The following is a 22,123-nucleotide window of genomic DNA, read 5'->3' on the forward strand; positions in this document are numbered from 1 at the left end:
AAATGAGCGTTATCCTGTTCTTTGTTTAAACCTAAGCCTAACCTAGCCTAAGTTCATTTTCTGAAATTTACAAATATCTTATTCCGGAAGAAGATTGGTTTTCAGGAAATGAAAGGCGCAGTAACTGTCTCACTTCAAAGTGGATACCTCAATTGCGCCGTGAGCGAATGGAAGAAGGCGGGAATGAAAGAAGGAAAGAGAGACTTAGGGGCCGTAGTGGAGGGCTCCGTATTAATTTCGACCACCTGAGGATATTTAACGTGCACTGACATCGCACGGCACATGGGAACCTTTGCGTTTCGCCTCCATCGAAACGCGGTCGCCACAGTCGGGTTCGCACCCAGGCACTCCGGCTCAGTAGCCAAGCGCCCTAACCACTGAGCCACCGCGGCGGGTGCCTATCTATATCCAGTATCATATCGAGTTTCAAAAAGGCGAAGGGATGTGTGTTGCCACTTTAGATCTCACTTCAAGGCATATGCTGTGAGCGTCGCGCTACGCCATACACATGCCACTTCATCGGTTCGTGAAAAAGACGCTATAACTGTGACGGGTGGTTCTGCGTAGCTTCATATATACGCGTAGGTATAGTTGCTGTGCTGTCAACATGGCCTTCTGCATCTCAATGAACATGCATTTTCTGCAGCACAAACCTGTGTTATGCATGATCCGCAGGTGACAGTGGTTTTGTGGCCGGTCACAGCGACTACAAATATGAAATTACATGTACCGTTCATGCGCAGCATTGACAAAAAGATTCGTGTACGCATAGCGCCTAGTTCCGGCGGTGAGACCATTTGGTTACCTAAATGTGCGAGCCTATAGCCTAATGGAGTACTTTTGCACTGTCTTTAAAATAGCTCTATGTCTAGGTATACACACAGACAGGGGCAACAAATTTATGGGGAGCGGCGGAGTGGAAGGGACGGTGCCTCGCCCTCCCCAGGCAAAAGATGTGCATCAAAAAGCCGTCCTAACCCTCATTTGTCCGATGAAAAAAGTCTGAAAAATTCATGGAGTAAATGGGATCGCGCCCTCAAAGAATGACCCACAAATCCTCCCTTCCGCTCTGGCCGACCCATTTGCGGCGACGTTCAATTATATGCATAGTCCTGGCTCCGTTTGATGTGTGGTTCTCGTCGCATGGCAGCACATTAAACATTTGTGATTCCTAGTAATTTATAAAGAAATATATCAGCGCTAGAAGTAGATACATATCTCGTATTAAGAAAAATAAAAAAAATTAAGAAAGAAAGAGAAAGGTAAAAATTCTCACGTTCGCGAAGAAACCTGCGCTTGCCAGATATGCGCTGCCACGGAGTCACTTGGAGAGTACTCAGCACTCTTTATTTATTTGCCGTTACACCGCTACGTGCGAGGAATAGCAATTTGTTGGTGCAAAAAGAAGAGCAGCCACAGATGTAAGTAGCAGATGCTTCAATGGACACGGAACCAGTTTGCTCCAAGGACGACTCGGTGGCCGTGCATTCTGAAATCACATTACTTTCGATGCCGTACAGCCGGGCACCCAGTGCCGGAACTGGACTCCGCGAGGAAGCCGCGTCCGAAGACGCTAAGCTGAGTGGACGCTTGTCAGGTGCGGCATAGGAGGCAAAAGAAACAGCTTCAGGCATCGAAAAGCGACCTAAGGGCCGACAGAACGTGAGTGCGATGCTTGTATTTCTGATTTCAATATAAAGTAAAATGTAAGAAAAAATATGCAGGGAGTTGGCCGCCATGTCTCTGAGACGCGGTGGCGCTTCCTACGAGCTTGCTTCTGCTTTTCACCTTGGGAGAGCTTTGGTCTTTGCAGCACCGCACAAGGAAACATGGCTTTTCTCAGCGGCATAAGTTTCTGAGCACAGCGTTCATTTGTGGAGGGACTTGTTTTCTTTTTTACACTTTGCGATAATACAAGAAAGTGATGTTGACTCTGTAAAAGGGATCGAGGGCTATTTAAGCGCAAATAAATAACTAAACAGCTGTAACAAATGTTTAGCATATTTACGGTAAACATACTGCTTCTTCTGATTAATTACGTATTTAGCTTAGGGTAGCGTTCAGAACTATGAACTCTCCTATTGGATTGAACCACAAGTTTCAGAGCTTTGTTTTCACTGTCAGCACGTAGCACTTTTTTAATTTTTGAGTGCCATTTCGTGAGTCGGAAAGTCTGTCGCTCACAGAAATGTAAATATTTCTTAGTTTTGTCTTTTTTAAATGAAATGCTAACTGCGGCTTTTTTTTGCTTCATATTTAGTGCGAAGTTGGCCACTTCAAGGTGTCTACTGTACCATTAGTACGTGCCACTGCTTACGTGCTTATGCTTATTTTGGCGCACATTTTCGTCCCACGAGTAAAGGGCTGTCATCGCCCATCGAAAGCCACGAAATCGAACGGTAATTTTTTTGAATGGATTTATGAGAACAACAGTAGAGTAAAAATTCCTATTACTAATTTCGCTTTGGCGAGTTGGTTAATTCTTAAATGTACGTGCTTTTAACAAGACTTCTAACTAAGAATCGGACGCCCCGCATTGGAGATTTTACCTAACAATTGACGGCCAGGTAATGAATAAATCTGTCATGGGGACGTATAAATGTAGTGAAACAACGCATGAGCGGGGACGGTAAGTGTGATATGGCGTCAGGCTGATTAGGAAAACTCCGCAAGCCCCTTGGCTGTCCGTGAAGAGCAAGGAGTGAGGTGTACGGTGTTGCCGCGCTTCAAATACGCGCAATAAAATCTTAGCGACTGCAGCATGCTGAAATATTCGCGCTTGAGTGAGATCTCGCCTCCACCGCTGGTTTACGGTGACAATTGCTCTACTTGGCGCAGCTGTGTGGTCGTCAACTGTTAGAATGCATACGCTAGAGTCGACGAGATGGGTTATATAGTTGAATACTCTTGTTTTTATGTTTTCGTCTCGTGTGATGACGGCTGGCCAGCATATTGCTAGGAGAGGGCGCTATACGCTTCACTCCTGCCAGGGGGCACCTTCGCATTCTTTGGATGTTTGAAAGCTGTGGACTTATGCTTGCTTGGTGACGTCAGTTCTATTCCCTAGGTTGTTGAAAGCCACTATGTGTCGTTGGTGCCGTAGCGAGGAACGCATACTACTAGGCAGTTTATTTACGGCACTGTCACGTGCCAGACCAGGCACCGATTGACGGAGACAAAGTGCCTGCTTGGACACACTCGGCTCACCGCAACATCTTGGCACACGCGTTCCTTCCCACTACCTGCGGTGTGTGCAGCCACGTCCTCGCGTCGGCAGAAAGACGGTGTTTTGTAAATAATGTTGCCGTGATGTTATGTTGTGGATAATATGTAAATACGCGAAGAAAGCCAGCTCCTCACTTCGTGACATCTAGTGACACCTAGCATTATGATAATTAGATGATATTTTATGCTATCTGTTTTATTCAACTTCATATATATCCAACGTTCACGTAGATCAACAAAGGTCTTTAACAAATTTTTTTGGGCATCCGCGATACAGGCATGCAGTCAGCTTGTGGCGGACTCTGTTGTCATCGAGCGTAATCACCTAAGATTTAGAGAACGCTTAGTGCTTTATCTTACTGCATAAATTGTTGTTACCGTTTTCATTTCACCATAGAGCCCATTTTATTTACGTTGTAATGGTCATGTTTCCTGTTTCTGATTGATTATTTCTTTTGTTTGCCCACCTGTCAGTGTTATTCTTTGCGCACTATCCCCCCTCTCCCCGCCCTTATGTGTTGCCCTAACAACGGCCAATAAATTATCAGGATCAATCAATTATAATGATGATTACATAAAGACAAGGAAGTAAGATCATGTGATGCTCGGCACTGATAATCGAAGGCCCTTGGGGTAACACGTACAGTGAATTAGTAGAGTCAGGTCGTTAGATAAGATTTAAAAAATTGGTGGGATGACGTGCCCGTCGCCGGCGCAGGACAGGGTCCATTCGAGATCAACGCGAGACCCGTTGTCCGGCTGTGGATGTTGACACGTATGGTTGCTGACGACGGTGATGAAATGATGCTGTAAAACGCCATGGTTAAAGAAAGTATTTCAGAGACAATAATTTTTTTAGGTGATTTAGGGCAGCACTTGCTGATGATACGTGTGATTCTTCGCGCAGATGATCCGCGGAAGCGTCCTCCTTCGTCTGGCCGTGAGCGCCAGTCTTCTGGCAGCGGCGTTGCGGGCCGCGTTCGGCCAGCAGTTCTGCGCCGATCCGTCCACATCATGGGCCGGCCGCCGGGTCGTGGACCTGTCCTTCAGCTACAACGACCGCACCATCTACTGGGACGACGACGGCCGCTTCCGAATCAACGCCACCGTGCAGTCCAACGACGTCGAGGACTGGTACGTAATAAGGGGAGTAATTACTCCGTGGCATCCACTCAAGCAAAGGAAGGCTATGCAGCTTGGAGGTTTCCCCCAAACATTTGACTGACAGTGCTGGCAGGTGATGCATGGCTGCTTTCTTGCTGAGTACAACGCGGCTATGTAAAACACATTTCTATGCCGCTAGATCTTAAGGACGTGTTTATTTATATGTTGAGATGGTTCATGGTTTCTTGGACAAGGCTAACAATAGATGGTATGTGCTAGATAGATAATACGTTCTTTAAATGAACGTAGGCAAGGATATGTTGGGATCTGTCGACAGTTCATTCTTGTTTCTCCTCTTTTCGAAAGTGGAGGGATGACGTTGAGGAATCGATATAACCATCGACATGACTGAGAAGAAGGAAAAAAAAACAAAGCGAAATTCTGCGTTCACAGTTTGGAAAAGTTTCGTACTAGCTTGAAGCCCAAGCTTGGTCCTCCTGTTAGAAGGAGGCAAATACTATTTCAGTCATCACACAGTTGCTTCCGAAACGCGAGGTTCAATAACTCTCAAACATTCAAGAGTAATCACTCAGCATTCACATGAGCGCCACAATACGGTTACAAAATAAACATATCAGGACCACCGACAAAGGAAAACCGCAAAGAAAAGCTTCCAAACAGAAATTTTAAGCTAGCGTACAAAGAAGAAGAACGTCTCGAAACAGGACAAATTTTTCTTGAATTGGGAAGTTCCTGAGTAACCTGAATACCTCTTCTTTGTAGTCGTATGACTACCCACAGGTCGATGCTGTTAATTAAATACTTCCTTAATATCCTTAAAACGACTGTATACTTTGTGGGTTCTCTTCAACGCATCATTCAATCTCTAGATAACGTTCTCTGCATTTTGCACGCACTTTGACGCATTTTCTTCACTCTAGGAAAGGGTTTTCAGATGAGTCGTTTATTTTTCCGAGCTCTCACAGCAGTCGGTGACTTCATTACGACGTCGCTATATCCATAATAACGAATCAGGTTGGAGACGGCCCCTTAGTGTGGTATGATTCCTTATGACAGATACCAGCAGGGCCTACCGAAGCCTTCGTCTTGGCTCGGTCGCGCTAAGTTCGCAACCGCTTCACCTGCACCCGTCGCAATGAAGCGCTGGTGTGTGTAGCAGGGTTCGAGCTTTCAAACTTCACAGAACCCTCAGTTCACTCGAGCACGGCTTCTTGATCCAAGGCGATCGAGCGGACATGACTCGGGATGCGGACATCGGCGAAGCAGCACCGCAAAGGTGAGGCCGAGCTCCGGCCATCATAGGGTGGGTGGCCGAGCGCGACGCGAACCTCCGAACCAGCCGTGATTACCCGTTCTCACCACTCGAGCAGCGCTTTTGGAAATGATACCGTTAACAAACGGCTCGCATGTGTACTTGTAATCGTTTTGCATGTTACCCGTCGCTGATTGCTTGGGTTCCTGGACCGTCAGGGTGCAAGAACAACATAATCGTGCTTATTCTGAATGCAAGCATTGTGTTATTCTTAAAGAGATGAGATGCTTAATTACAAAGAAGGGCAGATAGACTTGAGTCGAGGCATCATTCGCTTAAAGGGCATCATTCGAGGCACCAATGGCGTTTTAAGAAGCGGACGGCTTCTTAACACTGCACCGAAAATCAATCAGCAAGTATATGTATTTGAAATACTCAAAATAAGTATGTAAGAACTGCCTCCTAGTAGAACAGAAAATTGCTTTATCCCAATCGATCAGTCAGGCTGCATTCCCCCCCTCCCCCCCCCCCCCCCCCGGTCACTTTACCGGCGTATAGGTCCTTAACTTGTATATGTTGCAAAATGCTTGACCATCTTATGTTGAGGTTGGTTAGAGAATTTGTCGTAAATAATAATTTAGTTCGTCCAAAACAGCATGGCTTCCGCACCACGGCATCCACCGGTACTCAACTAGCAGAAATTATTCGTAACCATGCGCAAGCCCCTGATAACTAGTCTTAGATTATACACTTTCTCTAATTATCAAAAACTTTCGATAGGGTCTCTCACGCAAAGCTACTTTTCTTTTGGCCACGCACTTGGAGGAGTGCCGGTGACGCACCGAACAAGTAATTATTTGCCTGGCAGGTGGCAGTTCGTGTAGTTTTCAGATCCTGCTCTGTTTCCGGTGGACCTCAGGGTACTCTTCTAGCTCCGCTCCTATTCTTGATATTCATAAATGCCATAACAAATTCAATTAACTTTGAAATGGTTAATAAAGAACTCAAGGATAACTGTGACAAAATTAAACTCAACAGTGCATTAAGGCAAGTAGTGCATCGGTGTAATGACATACAGTAGTCGATCAAATAGGACAAAACGTTTTCAACGTGTGTTACAAAGAAAAAATAGAACGCTTGATTTTTCTTATTCCTTTCATAAGTCCGCCATTCGTAGCGTCACCGACCATCGTTATTTAGGAGTAATTTCCTCCTGCTTGACCCGGAAAGTGGATGGGAAACAGGCAGCCGACACACTGATGTAGGAGCTTTTTTTTTTTTTTTTAAGGGAGCCTTGCGGCATTCGACTTCTTAAATTAAATACCTTGTTCACGTTACACTTAGGCGGGTGATCTTGGAATATGCGAATATATTCTGGTTGCCGCACACAAAAGGTAACATCTGCAGGCTCGAAATGATTCAAAGGAAATCTGCGTTTTCTTTATAACCGTTACAAGCGTGCAGGCTCGCCAGGTGAACTTTTACACCGCGCAGGCTATCATACTCTGGCGTGCCGAGCAAAGCTGAAGCAGTCTATTTTGTTTCTTTTACCTCACAATTCCTTTCAGCTAACTTCCTGGCATTTTATAAACTTTAAATCTGCTCACCAGACTAGGCACATTTGCCAAAATAGATTATCAGAATTTTCGTGCACTTACATGTGTTTTTTGTTCTTTCCGCAGTCTATTTGCCGAGGAATGAGTACATCAGTGCATTACCACGCAGAGAAAGTTTGATAAACCATCCTGAGATTGCTAAAAAGGCAGCCCTTCTTTCATTCTTTGTTGATGTTTTCTGTCCTGAGACTGCTGGGGAAGCAATTCTTTTCACTCATTGTTGATGTTGTTTGCAACTTTGTATTTGTTTCTAGCTACTCTGCATTTTTGTTGTAGCTCTCAACCGTTGGCAAAAATGAAATTGCTGAGAACTGTCAATTTATACCCGCCCATTCCTGTAAAAACCCCTCTGCGCTGGCAGTATGTTGAAAATAAATAATAATAAAAGAAGGAAATAGCGACTGACATTCAGACTTCTTGGAGAGCTTTCTGAGCTTTTGGCTGAGTCCGCAATATTGGGTTCTCTGACACTTGGCTATTTCTCCATGGGGATCAAGGCACGTATTTGTCTGGAGGACTTGTTGGCTTCCGATGAACGCGAAAGACAGGAACCGCTGCTTTGTTGTGCTTTCTTTGCTGTCGGACACTAACGCATTAGGTGTGTAGGGGAAATAGTTAGTGTCAGTCACTTTTCGCATAATGCAGTTCTGTAATGAACCTAGGACGCTGGGAGAATAAAGCTCCAAGCCAGTGCGATATACGTGTGTTCTTGTTCGCGGTGCCTTCATCGCACCCTATCTTCTTTTCCAACAGGTGCAGGGTAGTGAGCCGTTACCTATACTTGTGGATGGACACCTCGACTTTCTTTCTACGCACAGTTTTAATGCCAGTCTCTGTTCTGTTTAACTTCGGTATTAACGAGCAACTACTTCCTAAATGAAAGCGCTGGGAGATTACGCATACACTTGTACAGGGCTTAGTGGTTATGGTGCTTGGCTGCTGACCCGAAAGATGCGGTTTGGCGATCGAATTTCGGTGGAGGCGAAATTCTAGAGGTCCGTGTACTGTGCGATGCCAGTGCGCGTTAAAGAACCCCAGGTGGTCAAAATTTCCGGAGCCCTTCACTACGGCGTCCCCCGTACCTTCATCGCTTTGGGACGTTAAACCCCCATAGACCATAAATCAAACCAGTACCGCGAACTGTAAAAATACATCCTATTTTATATTAGCAACACTGCGTAGGAGCTAACTGATCAGAACGATTGGTCTTACAGGGACGCCGAGGACCGGTAAACTTGGCCTATATCGATAGGGTTCCGTGTTCTAATCAATATAAAAGGCCACTCCGACCAAGAACAGAGCTTCTGTAAGTTAGAAACAACAGCGACAACAACAAAAAAAAACGAATTACAGGCTTCGTTATCACTGGCTGACTTAAATGTGTGAGTCGACACTAATTTTTGACTCGGATCTGAGGGGCTACGCTACACCGCCATTCAGATCAAAAGGGGGGACAACCCGTTCTTTTAGGTTACTGGTGGGAACTTTTTAAATACAACTTTCTCGCACATAAATCTGTCTTTGCTCCGGATAAATGTCAGCGTCACCATAGAAAGCCAGGTAAACACTTTTTACTGGGAACAATAATTAAATATAGTTGCAATCAGTGTCCCTTCAATCCTAGAAGCGTTGCTTCCGGCGGCATAAGCACAGTTTACAAAGGTTTTATAAACGGCGGGCATAAGATCACAGGCGCTCAAGTCAGAACGACAAGGACGGCACAGCCCTTCGTCCTTTCCTTGTTTTCAGGCACGAAAGCTCATGTCTTGCTGTGTCCGATAATAGCGTTGCTATAAGTGTGGCCACCATTTTCCTTTTCCTTGTGACTCCTCTCTTCAGAGGAAAACAGCTGCGCAGGCTTACAAAGCCAAGTAGCCGAGAGAGAATGCCCACGTGTCGCGAAGCGTAATAGCAGCGAGCACGCCCATTGCCCATTTAGTCTATTAGATACAAAAAATAAACCACCTACAGAGCATTTCGCCGGAATCTGTGTGTGCGCGCGCATAAGCACTCACGCAAGCACTCACACATAATGCGAAGTGTCTATCCGCATCAAGCACGTACAGGATTGAACAACATAACCTGAAATGATGAAGAGACGATCAATTACCGTCGACTGTGCCGCGCAGTTACTATACCTATAAGAAGAGAAATGCCGGCAGGAGAGCAGAAAAGCGCGTCGCCTCGTTAATTGTTGGTTCGTAATCTCGTGGCTGCGCTGAGCCGCTGTTGATTTAGTTAGCGCTCCGTCAATTCAGGTCAGGTTGTACAAGCTGGTACTTACAGCGAGTCTTGGAAAGCGAAAGCAAAGTGAAGCGGACCTAAGTTTAATTGAGGCTTTCATGAGAAAAGGTACAAATGAAACGAGAAAAAAAAGAACGAAAAATGAAGCACAAAACGGAAAAAAACAAGACGAAAATAGACCAATGTCTATTTCCTCCTTTTCCCCAAGATGGAGTAAATTTCAGTTCGGGAGCAATTTCCTTGCTTCTTTCACTCCCTCCCTTGTCCCTTCCCTTACGGCGCGGTTCAGGTGTCCAACGATATATGAGACAGATACTGCGCCATTTCCTTTCCCCCAAAACCAATTATTATTATTATTATTATTAATTGCTCCGTAGTTTAAGACAAAAATATTGGCAGGGACTTGCTCGAATGCTAGACAAGACTATACTGCAGGTATGCAGGCATCTTTCCTTTACTCGTAACCTTGTATACAATTCGTAGGGTAGTGACAACTACGCCATTTTAGTACTCAGACGCAATTTTACGCTGGTGACGCAATTTCACATCGCTGCAATTTTGCTCCAGGTGGCAGCATTTTTGGATAGGACACGGGCTAGGACGGGCCAGGACACCGTGTAAAATACCGCTAGCTGTGGAAGCTTTAGTTGAGGCGAAAATCTGGAACTTCTAATCTCCGTAATGGGATACAAAATGACGCCTTCCTACCGGCAAGTTTTCCGTCATTCGGCTGGCGGCACGCGCGCTTGCATCAAGGCGCCTTCCTTTGCAGAGCGACTCTACCTTCCTGCAGCGCTTAGCGTCACCCATACAGAAGCGGCTGAAGTTGCCGTGCGACACTTACCGCTGCTACCCTATGCTCATATTTTTAAGGTGGTTCCTATAGAAACCCATGCATTAATCGGGACTTTTGTTTTCTTTTTCTTTATCTTGGCCTTTTTTATATCCCACCTGTAAATTAATCAGCCTGGTCGATCCGAAGACCTCGGGAGTGACGAATTATAGAACCTTTCCTTTGCTCTTCTTGTTTTCGTTCCTGGAGTCTCCATGAACCCCTTGCATTTTATGCAGGGTATCTTCTTCGGCGATTACTTCATCCTTATCCCGTGTTTCCAAGCCAACGGGGGCTTGGTAGAATCTGTCCTCCCAACTGCGTCATCATGTACGCAGTATGCGCTCGCTATGCGTGGCCTCGTGTGCAGAGTACGCTTTGTGCAGAAACGCTACACCCAATTCCCTCTGCGTGCTCAACGTTGTAGGCAAAGCTGGGTGTACAAAAATGGTTGAGCTCTGAAAGTGAGCCATGGATGTGACCGACATCTAGAGTCCTGATTATCGATTTTCAATGCATTACTGCATTAAGAAAGCTGCAAAAAGTGAGCTAATATGAAATGCGCGGCATACCCTTGACGAGCTTTGCTAGATAATATCAATAGAAAAGAACATTTAACGGCATTTGCCGAGAATAGCCAGCCGAACCGTGCAGACAAAAATATCGACGGTTGCAGCCATACCGAATAACAAGAGGTTTTGCGGTGAGCTTTCGTTTAAATTAGCTTTGCAGTTTAGTGCGTATGGTTAAAACCGCGTTTTAGTGCTTTTTAATCCGTTTACGCTACCAATTTTATGTTGAAGAATGTTTCTTCAATACAGCAGTTTTTGAAACGTATTACTCATCTTCACTCTCCCTGTGTTTTATTGGCGACATTGATCTCGATATCGATTGATAATGAGTTTAAACATAACCTGTTCTTGAGTGTGAACACCTGTTAGCATGAGCGTCGAAAAACTTTGTTAACGGAACGTTTGTGAAAAATCTTTTCGATTCCCTGCTTAACCCGCAGGGGGATATGAAAGTAAGACTGCAATGGCTCTTCGCACTCTTGCCGTAAAGATTCAGTGGAGCCCCCGACAACGCACACAAGAAAGGGAGCATCGCCCACTCGGAAAATAACCCCTTCGGCTTGTGTTGTTATTTCTTCCTTTTTGTCTTGTTTCTCAAGTGAAAGCCGCGCGATGTCCTAAACATAGCTGGCATGCACTGGCACCCCGTAGTACGCTGCCGTGAAGGAAGTCTTACTAAGTTTAGCCGTCCGTCGGCTACTTGGTTTCCATCGCGATAGGGCTCTGTCGCACGCCGTGTACGATAGGTTGTGTCACCTCTGCAAAGGAATGAAAAAAGGGGGTTTACTGGAGCAGGGCTTTAGAGCTGCAGCAACAAGAGAAAATTCCTCTCCTCGGGGCATATTGTAAGTATGACCGAATAAGCATTTCAACAACTTCTTTAGAGATTGATAGAGAATTTTTTCAAGCAGACGTCAGCGTTTGGCAATTAATAATAAAATGGAAATGAAGGCTCAGCTTTTCAAATATCTAACAAACAAACAAACAAACAAGCAAACAAAAAAACTAGAAGTGACACTTATGCTGCGCCTTAAAATTATGACGCGACAGCGTTAATTTCTTAATGCCCACTTAGGCAGAACTGGTCATTTTCGAGTTAACATAAATATTCCGCTGTGCGTCCACATACCGCTCCTGCCTTATTGGTGCAGCGGTTAAACAATGCGTCACTGCTCTGCGATGGCAGGTGCTGCCGGCAGTGGGGCTTGTCCGACCCGGGTTTCTCCTTCCCGAGCAACCTCTCGCGACTAATCATTACTTTAACTGCCACTTGCCACGGTGGTCGGTTTGCTCACAAAACTGTGGACAGGTTGTGATGACACGACAAGGTCACGTGACCGAGGAGGCCCGCCTAGGTTGCCGGAGAGCATACGACCGCTCCAGCTGCGAGGCTTGAAACGCTCGCTAGTGCCGACGCCGGTCAGTTTTTTCGCGACACGGGGTACACTAACGCTCTCCCGTTAAAAGAAAAAAAAAGAACAGCGAAAGAGGGAATTCACTCACGCAATTAGCCTCACTAATAAAGGCTGACATCCGCGCCTCTAAAATAAGTCCACCTGTGATGAGAATGTGGAAGAGCCGCATGCGTCATACATACCACGAAATAAATTCATCTCGTGAGAGCGTGTCTACGGAAGGGAAATCTTTAAGAGAGATAAGCATGCATTGAGTAGATGGCAGCCATTCCTCATATATGGAAGGTTTGGAGAGACGTTATAGGCGCCTTGTATTTCTGTACGGGGTGTTTCAACGAACACGTTCGGAAATTTTCACAAATATGGTTTTACGGGTAAAAATATGGCTTTTGCGGCATAGTATTACCAGTGTCCGCGGACACCAGAAAAATGGTGAATCGTCTTAAGTACTACGCCGGTTATCTAATTTCTGATCATTAACTTTTTTACTAGTAGAGTTAGGCGCATAGTTGCAAATAGAGATTTGTAGCCGGTCGTCAGTAATAGCCATATCAGTTTTTAGAATTTCGAAAACACGATTACCCTTGGCGCTGTGGTTCGAAAAAATTTGGCTTTTGCGCCTAGTTACGTGCACTGGAGGGGTTGCTTTGCCTGCATGCTTTCGAAAGCTCATTTCTTTTTTTTTTTTTCGCACCATGCAGCCACATCTTGTCGAGCCAAAGCGGCAGGATAACCATGTTTTAAAAATTCAAAAAACTGATATCGCTATTACTAACGGTCGGCTACAAATCTCTAAATGCAACCAGTTGCTTATCTGTGATGGTTAAAATTTTAGTTATCAGAAATTAGTTAACCAGCTTACTACTTAAGACAAATCACCGGCTTTCCGCGGTGTCCGTCAACACTGGTAATAACTATGCGCCCAACGCTAGATTTTTACCGCAAAAAGCCTATTTTTGAAAAATTTTGAAAGTATTTCCTGTGACACCTGGTATATGTGACTACGTGGGGTTATAGGAGCGGGGAAAATATATAAAAATACGGAATGAACAGCTGTTAGTTACACTGGTGACCATTGCGTACCGTCGTTTTTTTCTCTAGCTTCGTGCTTCTTGAAGATTTTTTTCTGGGTTCTCGCTGGTTAGTGATTGTCAGATTATTTGAGACTGTTAGAACGGTTGCGATATGTCATTCGTGAAAGCGCAGTCAGAATAATCCGCTCTCTCTCTCTTGCAGTATCCACACTGCCGTCTTGTCGCTGCCTAACATGTTCTGCTCGTTGGATAACCGCATGCTACAACAAAGCCGTAGCTCGTATAAACCGCTTTGTACTTATTTTATTTTATTAAATTACCTCCAGCGATGATAAGGCATTATTTTAAGGGAAAATAATCCTGAGTCTGCACAAGCGCAAAAAAAGTGGTAGGGTTTTAACGGAGTTAAACCGAGTAGGCGTGCGGAATCATATGTTTAGCCTGGTTGACACATTCTTTTGTTTTGCTAGTTCGTCGGCACTTCTGGCGACGATATTAGTTCGGTAATAGTATCAGTTGATGAACACGATGACGTGCAACGCACAGCGCGAGAGTGTGTTGGAGGTCAACACGAGGCGTGATCGGCTGCGGATATAACATGATGCTTTCGTGCAGTGGCCTACGAAGATGATCTGTTCGCAGCGCCGCAGGTTCGAAACCTATTTGCGGCAACATTTATATTATTTCTCCATGGGCTGTTGCTATGCTAGGTTTAGCCAACGTTACCCTCAAGCTCAGGCTTAACACAAACTCGGGGAGCTGGTTACACCCCGTGAAGTAGGGCTTTGGTTCTAAAGATGAGCGGTTGAGGAATAAGAGAGCACTTCAACACATCGACGCACGCCCGAGCTAATGTAAGCGCACACAAAAATCTGCCCCTTGCCTCTTCACCAGCCACACATGGCGTTCTCCACTCGCTAGGGTGACATTCTACGCCTCGTCCATATTTTCGTTGCGAGGTGCCGACGATCTATTTCACAGTATTGCAGCCATCACGTCTTCATTGTTTTAATTGGGGAAACTACTCAAGTTTTTACTCAGATACGGCATATGTTGTCCGGTTTTCCCAAGTTAACCCCTCATTGCATTGTGTGTTTAAAGCAGTAAGATGAAGTTATTGCTTATTATATTGGCATAAGTATAATAATGCTATGTGGAGGTCACACGGCAATCCCGAGACAAATATCTGTTAATTATAGCCCAAGTAATGAAATAAAACTACAGAGAAGTGCTTAAAGAGAGCGCCGCGGAGAAAATGAAGCGAACATTGAGGAACGCCCATTTTCATATGAAAATTTATACACAGATGTATGAAGTGCAGCGGTGTGAGTAAAACTACAAATAATATCAGTTACAGAGGTGTTGCTTTACCAAGAGATTAAAATTTTTTTTCCAACTGGCAAAAAAAATAGAAACTGGCGGTATTTAAAATAATCAGCTCTTGATTGTCTCAAAAACGCGTGCTCCGCGTTTTGTTGACACAGTAGCTAATTTCCATGCATGGTTCGCTGAACTGCACATTTGGGTACCAAATTCTTGGCCGATCACTCATTGTTAGTGATAATAATAATAATAATAATAATAATAATAATAATAATAATAATAATAATAATAATAATAATAATAATAATAATAATAATAATAATAATAATAATTGGTTTTTGGGGAAAGGAAATGGCGCAGTATCTGTCTCGTATATCGCTGGACACCTGAACCGCGCCGTAAGGAAGGGAGGAAGGAGGGAGTGAAAGAAGAAAGGAAGAAAGAGGTGCCGTAATGGAGGGCTCCGGAATAATTTCGACCACCTGGGGATCTTTAACGTGCACTGACATCGCACAGCAAACGGGCGCCTTAGCGTTTTGCCTCCATAAAAACGCAGCCGCCGCGGACGGGTTCGACCCGGGAACTCCGGATCAGTAGCCGAGCGCCCTAACCACTGAGCCACCGCGGCGGGTCGAAGCAAAACCATGAGCCAGTCAGAATAATCACATGCTTTCGCGCGTCTACTCGAGCGAACGAAGTTAAAACTGTACCAATCTTTAACTGAATAGTCTCACGCGTGCCTGACGGTTGAGGACTGTTTAAAACTCCCGGTAAATGCCTGGCTACTTGATAAATGAAGGAACAGCTGTTGAAAACAACCAGCCACAACGTTGCTTCGGTTCCCTCATCGTTTTTTGAGCGCTTTTTTATTCTCTTGAAGCCGATGAAATTCACTTGTTTAGAGTGTTTGGTATGATTACATTGTTGACAATCCTTTACGTTTGGGGTTCGATGCTGCATAACAACAATTAAATCACACCGGCAATGGAAAAGCAAGAATAAAACTGTAATACAAGAGCACGATGCGTTCATGTTTACACACTTTCTTCGCAGCATGTCTTTTGACTTCCGCCGTCGCTTTGTCCGCCACATCAGTCGAGGGGGGAATGGAGAAACAAGCCGTTTGTCACTGCACCCTCTCCGCTTGTCTCGAGTCGGCCCCCAAGACGACGGGTCGCTACTCTCCGTTCTCTGGCGGCATCCCTTTTCTTCGGTCCTAGGCAGAGTCCGGTGCCGTCTTCATGACTTCGCAGAAAAAAAAATTAGCAATTAGCACCAAAAATTAAGAATACTTTTTAGCGCTTGCACTTAGACCTTCATTAACTCAGACGAACAGCAAGGGTTTAAAAGAAATAACATAAAATTCCGCAGCGAAGAATACAGCGATTTTCTAAATGGCTGCAGGAAAAAAGTGCCTAAATTGAGATTTTTGTCGGGTTTTGTAAGATAATTTCTTCACTGCATGGAATATTACTGCCGCTAGCAGATGAAACAGTTGAAAACTATACTCTCTCAACGGCTACGTCTAATCTCAGTCCTCCTCAGCCTAGAGCTATATAAAACATTGTTGTGATAAAATGAATGGTTTAATTAACAGGCTTTTTTGCCTTTCTTAGCAAATTTCTTAGCAAAGTAGCCGAGCGCCCTAACTACTGAACCACAGCGGCGCTTTCCTGCTTAAGAAAAACGAATGATGGCGACAGCTCCTCAAGCCTCGAAAGGAGCCGGGGAGACCATGCGTGCTTCCTAAAGGTTGACGAAAAGAAGAGGGCGGAGGGGGAAAAGTTAGCAGTCAAAGGACATGGCCAGTACCCGAGCGCGGCTACCACCATCTTTGAACCGCCCTGGAATGCGCTATGCTCTTGCCGTTATGCGTTTCATGCTTACCTCTACTCTTGGTGACGAAATAGACTTTTTTTTTTCTTGTGGCAGCAATTGCTTCGTTGTGGCGCCTACGGCACGTATCTGCGTTTATTCCTGTCGTAAGCTAGAGCGCTCGTCATTTAACGACGGGTAAGCCAAGCGCCGATAGTATGCCACAAAACCTTTCACTCGCATCTGGCAAAAAAAAAAAGTAGTGGGATATTTAGTATTTTTAGAGCTATGTGCACGCAACAAACGGCACCAACTCTTACTAACGGCCATATTTACTATACCTCTGGGTATGATAATACAGGGCTTGCTTAATGCACTGCAGTGCCCCTTATCTCTCGCACCTTAGAACTAAAACATAGTTAGGCACGGCTTCCCGGTGAACTGCTACTTGTTCAAGGTTGAATTTAATAGATATTACAAGGAATTCGGAACAAGTGCTTGTAGTTCCTTTGGCTGCCATAACATGGCGTATGACCTTGAACGTTCAAAAATAGCGCACTGACATTATTCGTGACGTAAGAAAAAGAGAATGAGTAGATGCAGAACAGAACCTCATAGGCACCTAGGCCTAACGGTACTGGCTGGATCCCGAATGCCTCGAAATATACAAATAACTGTCACATTTCGTAGATAGTTCAGCATTATGTTCCAGCCGACAGCAGATAAGAGATCTTCCCTTGGCGGTTGTTAATTGTCTACTGTTTCAACAGAAAAAACAGATTGATCCGCTTTCTTTTTTTCAGTTGCCACAGTCTTTCCAGTGAGAACAAGTAACGCTTGCTATGCGACTTGCTTTTTTGAGCTGATTATTCCTGCAAGCAGCTTGAGCTCTTTCAACAAAGGGTACTGCGCACACAGAGACAAGGACTAGAAGGTTAACACAACATGCGGTTGTTATGTTAGCCTTCTCGTCCTTGTTTGTGTGCGCAGCACGCTTTGTTGAAATGTCTGACCGACTTGCCCGACAACGCTCTCTCTTAAGCAGCTTGTGCTCACGCGCGTGCCCCTCGCGTGCGGTGCAGGGTCTTGGTGGACGAAATCTCGACGCCCACGCACGGCGGTACGCACATGGACGCGCCTCGGCACTACAACAAGCGCGGCTGGTCGGCCTCCGAGATCCCGCTTGACCGGCTTCTCATGGTGCCCATCGCACTCATCGACGTCCAGGAGGAGGCGGCGCGCAACGCCAGCTACCTCATGCCCGTCGCCGAGGTGCTGCGTTGGGAGGCCCAGAACGGACAACTGCCCAACAACTGCTTGCTACTCATCCGCTCCGGGTGGTCTAAGGTACTCGCATGTGCCGGTCAGGACGGCTCCGAGAGGCAACGCGTCAGGAAGTAAAATAACTTCACTAGAGGCAACTAATGGGTGCTTTTAAAAAAAGACAGGTTGATGATTCGCCGAGTCCAAATAAAAACCAGCGCTCTCTAAAGGAAGTCGGGAAGCATAGCGCGGGAAGAATGAAGGACGAGTGAGTGAGTGAATAAACTTTATTGCTCTAATAAAGGAGTCTTGCTGCTCGCCCGAAGATTGCCGATGTCTTCCAGGCTGAGCGTGGTTGGCGCCCCTAGTCCAAAGCCCCACTGTCCCTGGCCATCCGGCATGCGTGGCTCACTAGGTCTCTTTGGACCTTGAGCTGGCTGCTGGTAAACCGGTCCTCCCACTGCTCCGCATTTGGCTCTTTGTTACCTCGGAAAGCTACATTGTGTATGCATTCCCATGTGATATGATACAGCGTGGGGGTTGCCCCGAACCACGGACATGTATCCCTATACTGATCCGGGTACATCTTATGTAGAATGGGAAGGTTGTGGAAGGTTCCTGTTTGGAGTCTTCTCCGACATGTCGCTTCATATTGAGTTAGCAGAGGATGTGGCTGGGGATATTTGCGTCTTCTGCCTTTGAGAGGTTGAGGATAGCTGCGTACGTGAGCTCTACCGTTATCTCCGGGCCGTCCGAGGCATTTGATGCACCAGCTCGGATAGTAAGCTCGCGAGCTAGCTTGTCCGCCTTCAGATTGCCTTCAACTTCGGCGTGTCCTGGTACCTAGTAGATCCTATGGTGGATCTTTTCGTTGGGTCACTGCGTTTTCAAGGAAATCCTTAGTGTTTTCTTGTTTATGCTTCCTACCATGTAGCGTCTGCACGCTTCTTGGGAATCTGTTATGATTCTGAGAGATTTGTTGGTGCGATAACCCTCGGCTGCCGCTAGAGCTACGGCGATCTCCTCTGCCTCAGTTATCGTCCCATCTCTCGCGGATGCGCCGCTGATGAGGCCACCCTCATTTGTTGTGACAACCGATACCATTTTCTTGATGCTTTGGCAACGAGTCCACGGGTACAGAGTGGCGTCAGTGTAGACTGCCTGATCTTGTGTGGCTATACGAAGGACGAAGACAAGACGGGACAAGCGCTATCCCTTCGTTCTTCCCGCGCTATGCTTCCCGAGTAGCAGTGAATTACCAACCTGCCCAAATCTACTTCCTTCTCTGAATGAAGATAGCGGGTATGGAAAACAGAAGGAGGCGAGTACAACTTTAGATGTGTGCAAAGTGAGTTCTGTGCCCCACTTGATCTGCGGGCAGTCGCAACAGTGGGGTGTTGGACGCCAGCCGAAGTTGCAGAGAATTAATGGGGCGAGGTGGGTGTTAACCTCGATTTGCATCGGATAGAGTGCAACACGAAACAGGCTGCGGGAACAGCCACGTCGTATATAGAGAAAAAGGCACCAGGAAAATGAGGGAAGCGTAGTGTTACAAAATTACTCAATAAGAAAGAAAGGTTGCCTTGCATATGACCATGTAGCGTGGGGGGGGGGGGGGGGGAGGGGGTTATGTGTAGCGCTAACCAGAACATTAGATCAAACCAAAGACCTCCTGTATAAAACTTACATTATATCGATTCTTGAATATGAATGTACTGTATGGGGCCCACAGACAAATCTAGATAGAAATAAGCTCGAAAGAGTCCAAAACTTAGCAGCCCATTATGTTCCTGGCAGCTGCGACCGAGAAGTCAGTGTAACGAATGTGAACAGGAGCTCAAATGGAAGCCTCTGGAGACACGGTGTAGAAAATTTAGATCTAAACTGTTCCATAATATTTATGACAATCAAGTTGGTGTTCAACGCGAAAAATATATTTTGCCACCATTTGATAGGCCTGAGCGTGTCGACCACGAACGTAAAGTTAGAGATTACAGATGTAAAAGTGAGCTGTTTAAAAATTCATTCTTTCCGGAGACTGCGCGCGATTCGAATGGTCGCTCATCGCTGGTAATTAGTATTATAGATAACCAAACCTTTGCCTAAAATTTGTGATGATACTTGGTTTGACTGTTGCTCATAAACATTGTATTGTACTTTCTTGTTGCATTTTTACTCTTTAACCTCCCCGCTGTAACGCCAGACAAGGGGCTGTGGGTAAATAAATTAATGAATGGACAAATAAATAAAGAGATGTGCGAAGGCGAACACACGTAGGCAGAGTCCAAGTGTCACCAAATGGGCGAACTTTGATGGTCTGGATGCTATAATGTGTACGCAGCGATCTTAGCATCCCTCGCTCCTATACTACATACAGGCAGCTGGCTGGCTACATTTTATATTGTTTCTTCGCTTGTTCACTAAAAAAAATTTTTTCCAAAAATACAGAAGAACGGCGTTTATAAAGGTTTTAAAGCTTTCTGCGTGACTGCAAGTTGCCTCCGAATTGTATTTTTTCCTCCATGGCCTCGAGAGAAACATATCCATTTAATATGTTGCTCGTCGGCGATACCATGATATACTAAATCCGTGGTCGCGTGACACAAACACCAAGTTTATGGGTGAGTTTTACAGCAATTGTAAAGTATCGCATCAGTGCAAAGTGGTGGCACGTGGCTTATTCTCGCTTACACAAATCTGAGGCTCCGCTCTGCTCTGACTGGATACATTTTGCATTGCTTCCAATACCGAATAAAAACGCAATCAGCAGGAAGGTCAACCACAACGTATAACCTTGCTGCAAGAGGAGAGGAGATTTCTCGGCGTTAAATGTGTTTTATTTTCACTTTACCTGAATACTCAAAAGCACTAGTGCTCGCTTTTTCTTTTGAAAATTTTTCTAGTTTGCATCGAATGATCGAACAATATAGGTGACCAATGCGCTTCGGACGTCCTCTTCTGTGCAGTACTACCACAACCGGAATGCCTTCTACGGCCTGGACCAGTACGGCCTGCGCCACTTCCCGGCCATCGAGCCAGCGACGGTCGAGTTCCTCACCAGGCAGCGCAACCTGGCCGGCGTCGGCATCGAGACGGCCTCCGTGGACTTTTACGGCGACACTCGGTCGCACCACCTGCTGGGCGCTGCCAACGTCTACATCCTGGAGAACCTGGCCGATCTGCGCAGCGTACCGCCCGTCGGCGCTCACGCCATCGTCATGCCCATGAAGATCGACGGTGCCGGTGGCGCCCCCACGCGCGTCGTCGCCCTCTTACCTTGAATGATGTCCAATTGCCGCGTTGTATAAAGGATTCGCATTGCAAAACATGTCGTACTTTGATGTCGAGGGAGAAAGCTCGAGCTTGTCAGTGGCGTGACCGCGTCGTTTATGCCGGGTCATGCCACTCACGCCTTTGCCCAGAACGAGTCCATCCTTAACTTGACACTGCCATTTGTCACGCCACCGTCACCCTGTCGCCACACTCCAACTGCCCGCAGCACCTCTAGTGTATTTCATAAAGCTGGTCGCAGAGAAACGTTCGCCGGTCTTCTCTGTCCACATCCGACGCCCCACCAGTGCACCTTACTTGAGACAGACGTTTTAAATGAAGAGTTAGACTTTACTAACTCTATGCTGGCGTCGGTTATGTAAACGTGCTATAAAACGAAGTTAACGCATCTGAACCCCATGGGACCTGAGAATTACTTTCATTGCCCGCTCAAGGACACAACATGTGGGCTTTCGCGCACGGGCTCTCTCGTCAGAGTTTGGTTGCCCATTTTTTCCAGGGACGGCTTTCGAAGTTATGTTGGCACCAGGTTTCTATTAGTTATAAAAGGCCACTAGGCGCGAAAAAAAACGGTAGTGCTGTTTAACACGCGAAACTTTCATAACAGAAGTGCTTGACCGAATTACGCTGATCGAACAGGCGTAAACTGGGTGCGCGCGCCCGTTATTTTCAAACTTAAAGCATATTCTTCGATTCGGGCTTATGCTGCAAAGGTCCACATAACACGCAAAGCGCATAAGCATTTTGGAAGCATAAGCTTACAAAATAATTTAGGAACAGAAAATTCGTCCGGAGATCAAAATTTTTAATTTACCATGCGTGGGCAGGCTGCGCGGCTTGTTAACGATATGGCCACTGAAACGCAAATGGCTAGTTTGCCGCTTTTTGTAATTAGTGAATTAAGAAACGGAAGACGACCTGTTGCATGCTTGAATAAAAGGTAGCGCAAAAAGAACGACAACCGAAGGAAGACACCACAAACACAGAACGCTACTTATCGTCTGTGTTTGTGGTGTCATCCCTTTGTGGTCGTCCTTTTTGCGCTATTTTTTTCATTCAAGTACGTGTCACCAACTAGTCCAGCGACGCAACAAGTTTTATTGGAGCTACTGCACT

At 45.8% G+C, this 22,123-nt stretch overlaps 1 protein-coding gene across 1 annotated transcript; it reads left to right on the forward strand.

Annotated features, from left to right (window-relative positions):
• Nucleotides 1–1,506: 1,506 nt before the first annotated feature.
• LOC144130348 (isatin hydrolase-like) lies at nucleotides 1,507–21,042 on the forward strand. Its single transcript, XM_077664278.1, has 4 exons — nucleotides 1,507–1,662; nucleotides 4,133–4,359; nucleotides 17,536–17,800; nucleotides 20,683–21,042. Exons 2-4 carry the CDS (start codon nucleotides 4,133–4,135, stop codon nucleotides 20,995–20,997), a joined length of 807 nt encoding a protein of 268 aa, XP_077520404.1. The 5' UTR covers nucleotides 1,507–1,662; the 3' UTR covers nucleotides 20,998–21,042.
• The last annotated feature ends 1,081 nt before the right edge of the window (nucleotides 21,043–22,123 follow it).

The sequence above is a fragment of the Amblyomma americanum genome, chromosome 4 (genome assembly GCF_052857255.1).
Source record: "Amblyomma americanum isolate KBUSLIRL-KWMA chromosome 4, ASM5285725v1, whole genome shotgun sequence".
In the NCBI taxonomy this organism is placed as follows: Eukaryota; Metazoa; Arthropoda; class Arachnida; order Ixodida; family Ixodidae; genus Amblyomma; species Amblyomma americanum.